The 5660-nt window shown below is 45.3% G+C and overlaps 1 protein-coding gene across 3 annotated transcripts in view; it reads right to left on the bottom strand.

The window, feature by feature from the left end:
* The window catches only part of misp (mitotic spindle positioning), an 11385-nt gene that overhangs the window by 1908 nt on the left and 3817 nt on the right, over positions 1-5660 (bottom strand). For all 3 annotated transcript variants that reach the window (XM_031879319.1, XM_031879318.1, XM_031879320.1), the window contains one exon: positions 2151-4395. In XM_031879319.1, the coding sequence (XP_031735179.1) occupies positions 2151-4395 (2245 nt within the window). The remainder of the gene's footprint in view (positions 1-2150; positions 4396-5660) is intronic.

The following is a 5660-nucleotide window of genomic DNA, read 5'->3' as shown; positions in this document are numbered from 1 at the left end:
TGGGGCTGGTTCAGGTTTATAGTTAGGACTGGCTCAGGTTTATAGTTGGGGCTGGCTCAGGTTTATAGTTGGGGCTGGCTCAGGTTTATAGTTAGGGCTGGTTCAGGTTTATAGTTAGGGCTGGTTCAGGTTTATAGTCAGGACTGGCTCAGGTCTGCCTTGGACCAGCCCCTAGATAAGCTGCTATAGACCTAGACTACTAGAGGACTTCCTAGGATACACTGAGCTCCTCTTCTCTCTCTCCTTCTGTATGAATTCATGTCTCATTACTGACTTTGCTTCTTCCTCAGAGTCTTTGTGGTGTTTTCTCTCTTCACAGGTTTACATGGATCCTGGTTTTATCTGGACCCTGGTCCTAATGACACACACGGCTACTATCATCATTATTATTAGTCACATTACTGTTACTATTACCGATACCATTACTGCTTTTGTTATCATTATTATTCAACGATATCCACTTCTACTGTTATTAGTCTTCATAATGTTTCCATCATTATTCTACTTACTACTCATTATATGAATCATTTCTGTCATATGCATTGAATGTGTTGTAACTCTGCTGTGGTGTCCATTCTGTACACATGACATCACACTTCATCCTGATAGAGGATGATGAGGATGAGGATGATGATGAGGATGAGGATCCTCCTCTGTTCTGATGTGAGGGTCAAAGGTAAGAGGATGTCATATGTGTACAGATTTTAAAGAATTTTAAAGGATTTGTGATTTGTGGCTATACAAAATAAATTTAATTTAATTCAATTGACATTACTGGTCTTGTATGAATGTTACTGGTCCTGCATGGACTGAACTGGTCCTGCCTGGTTTTAACTGGTTTTGCATGGACTTTACTGGTCATGCTTGGAAGTTACTGGTCCTGTATAGAGGTTACTGGTCCTGCATGGATGTTACTGGTCCTGTATAGAGGTTACTGGACCTGTATGAAAGTTACTGGTCCTGCATGGACATTACTGGTCCTGCATTAACGTTACTGGTCCTGTATGGACGTTACTGGTTCTGCATGCACGTTACTGGTCCTGTATGGAAGTTACTGGTCCTATATAGATGTTACTGGACCTGCATTCATGTAACTGATCATGTAAGGACGTTACTGGTTCTCTATGGAAGTTACTGATCCTGTATGGACGTTACTGGTCCTGTAAGGACGTTACTGGTTCTCTATGGAAGTTACTGATCCTGTATGGACGTTACTGGTCCTGTAAGGACGTTACTGGTTCTCTATGGAAGTTACTGATCCTGTATGGACGTTAGTGGTTCAGCATGCACGTTACTGGTCCTGTAAGTACGTTACTGGTCCTGTATGCACATTACTGGTCCTGTAAGGACGTTACTGATCCTGTATGGGCGTTACTGGTTCAGCATGCACGTTACTGGTTCTGCATGGACGTTACTGGTCCTGTAGACACGTTACTAGTCCTGTATGGACGTTACTGGTCCTGTACTTTCCGAGTGATTCTCAGGTGTCTCAGTCTGATTCGTGACTGTGGTTGGAAACTGGTTTACTAGTTACTGATTTACACAAACTGCAGCTAAACCACCTGAAGCTGCTGGACTTTGGTTGTTCCCTCATTAAGTAACTTAATCTCTCCAGCAAAGTGACAAACAGCTGCATCCACACCAGACACCATTCAGGTTTTACTTTATTCTCTAAACATACTGTTTATGCTGAAGTGTCCTTTCAGGCTGCCGTTTGTTTAAGATAATTCCTTCGAAAATCAACCTGCAGAGAAAGTTTGTATTGATGTCAAAGTTCATGTATCATTGTAGTTTCACTGCGTCAATCAAGACCCAACGAGACTAAATATCTTCTTAAAGGAACTTTTTTTGTGAAAATCCTCCATCAAACTGAGTGAGAGAACTGACTTTGTGAGCAATTTGAAGTTTTCACATCATTTACAGTCAGAGTTTGCTCACAGCAGCATCTGGTGGCCGTCAGAGAAACTGCAGCCAGACACTCAGGAACTTTGACAAAAATAAAAGCAGATGTGATAACAGAGCTGTCTGCAGGTCCATTTTCACAGAAATAAGGGTTAGGGTTAGGGGGCATCTGCACCAGGGGCCTTGGGCCCCTGGTGCAGATGCCTAGTTTTCTAGATGGTAATCCAGCCTTGATAAAGATTACATACCTGCATTCACAGGTGGGTAGAACTGACAGACTGCCACTTTGGTTGCCTGTTCCAACAGAGGAGCTGGAGAGAAGAACTGTCCATCAGTTTCCACCCTGGACTCCCTCAGCTCTCTGGACTCCATCAGCTCTCTGGACTCCATCAGCTCCCTGGACTCCATCAGCTCCCTGGACTCCCTCAGCTCCCTGGACTTCCTCAGCTCTCTGGACTCCATCAGCTCCCTGGACTCCCTCAGCTCCCTGGACTCCCTCAGCTCTCTGGACTCCCTCAGCTCTCTGGACTCTCTCAGCTCTCTGGACTCCCTCAGCTCCTGTTCCCGTCTCAGGGCCTCCTCGATCTCCTTCTCGATGAAATCTGGAGCTTCTTTTCCTCTTGACTGCAGGCCATTGGACTCCAGGGTCTCCCTCCAGGACCAAGGCGTGCTCGCCGTCGTATCATGGCGAGGTGTCGGTGTTGGGGAGGAGAAGTAGGGGGATGAAGAAGTTGTTTGATCTTGGCAGAAACCTCTCTTATCCTGGACCTCTGAGCCCCTCACAGAGACGGAAGAAGGAGCTGAACTCTTTCTGCTGATGTACAACTCGGTTTCTTCGGGGTGTCGATGAGGACAGCATGGCGACGGGAAGACTTCGGCATCTCCAGGTTCAGAATGAGAGCTTTCTTCTGTCCTCTTGTCCTCGTCTTGTTGGTCAAACTCCAGCTCCTGTGGAGGATCTGGACTGTATCGTCCCAGGATCCCTGGCTCCTCCTTCCTCTGGTTCTCTTTCTGGATCTCATGCTGGATGATGAAGCTCACTCTGTTCTTTTCTTTAGCTTTGACAGGCGTAAGTGGCGACTGCAAACGTTTGGTTTTGATCTCGACCATCTCTGCTCTCCTGTCGCTGAGCTTCAGCCCTCGAGAGCGTCGTAGGTTCTCCTCACGTTCCTGAACCAACCGGATCTCCCTTTCAATCGGGGTCTCACAGTCGCTAGTGGACTTGCAGCTACAGTTCTCTCGCTGAGTGTCATCATAGAACGTGCCTTCATCACTGGTGTAGCCGCCGCCCACCTCCACGGTCAGCTCCTCGAGGCCGGAGTCCAGGCCATTGAACACACTGCTCTGCCAACTGAGACTCTCCTCAGTCCGCCACACAGTCACCTTCCTCTCTGGGTGGATCTCATCTTCTTCAGTTGGTATAAAAGTTATTGCATCTTCGCTCACCTCCAAGCTGTCGTATGTTTCCACCTGCTCTGATGAGGACACATCAGGATCTGGCTGCAGAGACACGTTCAGATGTGTTCTCGAGGACCTCAGAGGGCTGGACAGTGCAGTCAGCCAGTCCTGCTCCATCTTCAGGAACTGTTGTCGGGCAGCGCTAAAGTTGATCTGCTCCTCATCAACGGTCCCGGTCTCTGCAGGGCAGAGAGGTTCTGTTCTGAAGCTGTCGATACTGTAACTCACGCCGAAACCTTCTATCAGTTTGTTCGTAGATCTGCTCGGATCCAGATCCTCCAGTGCACTCAGCTGATCTTTGAATGTTGGGTTCTTCTTCGGTGCTTGGCTGCGAATGATCTCCTTACGAAGCTGCTTCTCCACTTCCTCCTGGACAACTTCGTTGCCGTTCTTCAGATCCACTTTGTACTGTGAGTCTCCATCGCTCTCTGCAAAAAGACTCTCTGGCTTCCTGCTGCTGGTGTAGGTCTGGAGTTTGAATCCTTTCTCCTCCTTCAGGGTCGCCAGCTGAGTCTGCCGCTGCGGTGAGACCATCCAGGCTTCGTTCAGCTCGGCCTCGGGACTCGCCGGATCCTCCACGAAGGAGTAGAAACCGCAGTGAGAGCCCAAGCTGCTGCTGGGACTTCTGGCGTCACTGGGGCTGCTGGGATGCCACTCGTCGCTGATGCTCCCTCCATCCTGCGACACGGTGACCTGCCGAGCCTGAACTACAACGTGTCTGCACCCGTCACCCTGCTGTGAGGAGACGACCACTGAGGAATGACTACGAGCGACGGAGATGCTGTCGGAGCTGAAGACTGGATCGTTCGGGTCTGGGGACTCGCTCCGTGCTGGGCCGGCGATGGTGCGCAGGTCTGAGGGTTGCAGCAGGGGGGCCAAAGGTTTCAGGACCCAGTTCCTCGGGGTGCTGTCCATGGTTGCAGGCGGTGCTGTGAAGGGAGACGAAGGTTCAGATGGATGAAGACGCTGAACGGAGCTCAATATTTGGAATCTCTGAGGAGTCAGAACATCCTGACCGGCGACCGAGGAGAGTCTCTGAAACAACGAGAAGACGGTTACAATGGAAGATTAGTTACTATGCATCAGGTTACGGCTCCTCCGGGGTTCCAGTTCCATCATTTTAGTTGTGCTTCAGTTCTGGATGATGTAATAATATAAATAAGTACAACATGATATTGATTCTGAGAATACACCTGCAAAGCATTGTGGGATATATATTCATTCAGATCGAGACATAATTATAATTTGAATAGCAGCGCCGTCTTTAAAATATCATCAAATTTAAAATTGGTGAAATGAAATGATCTTGTCTCTGAGTTTAAGCACAATAATGTATTATTGATTCAAAATGAGGGAGTCCTGGTCTCTTACAAAAATGCCCAAAAGAATAATTTGAAGTAATGGTGAGAGTTCAGTACATTTTGAAGTGAAAATGGAATGTGAGGACAAACAATAAAATATGAATCTGTTCCCTTTATTAGCAGCAGGGTCAATAGTGTCGCTGTAGTTACAACAGCCTTTACTTCAGTTTAATGGGTCACATTTAATTCAGTGGTGGAAGAAGTATTCAGGTCCTTTACTGAGGTAAAAGTACAAATACCACAGTCTAGAAATACTCTAACATAAGGAAAATTCCTGCATTCAAAATGTTACTACAGTAAAAATTATTATCAGCAAAATGTACTAGAAGAATCAAAAGTAAATGTATTCATTGTTCACAAACACTCCTTTCAGAGTGTTCTGTTATTAATAATACATTATTATATTATTGGATAGTATTACTTCATGTTGTAAGCTGTCAACACACTTTTGATACTTTATGCACTACTTTAAGTACTGCATCATATTCTATAAGATACTCATTTGTTTTGTTTCTAAAATCTTAATCTGAAAAGCTGTCAGATAAATGTTGTGCAGATAAAGTATTTTTATTATTATTATTATATAAAATATTTCCGTCTGAGAAGTAGTGCATTAGAAGTATAAAGTAGCATGAAATGAAAACACTAAAATAGAAGTACCTCAAAATGAATAGTACAGTAGTAGATTGAAAGTACTGCGTTGAGCTGTGATCATCAGTTTTGTTTCTGGTTTGGAGGAAATAAATCTGAAGAATGTCAATAAAGTTTATCAGAGCTGAACAATCAGTGATAACGTTTACAGCCCATAAAGGAAAGAGAGGACACGAAACAACGGCAAGCACTGTTACCATGTAGACAAGAGAGTATATACACAAGATATATATACAGTATATATATGTACATGAGATATTTATATGTACATGAGATAGTTATATGTAC

The sequence above is a fragment of the Anarrhichthys ocellatus genome, unplaced genomic scaffold, assembly GCF_004355925.1.
Source record: "Anarrhichthys ocellatus isolate YVR2014 unplaced genomic scaffold, GSC_Weel_1.0 scaffold246, whole genome shotgun sequence".
NCBI classification, from domain to species: Eukaryota; Metazoa; Chordata; class Actinopteri; order Perciformes; family Anarhichadidae; genus Anarrhichthys; species Anarrhichthys ocellatus.
The sequence above is the reverse complement of the archived record's forward strand: the minus strand, read 5'-3'. Positions and strand labels throughout refer to the sequence as shown.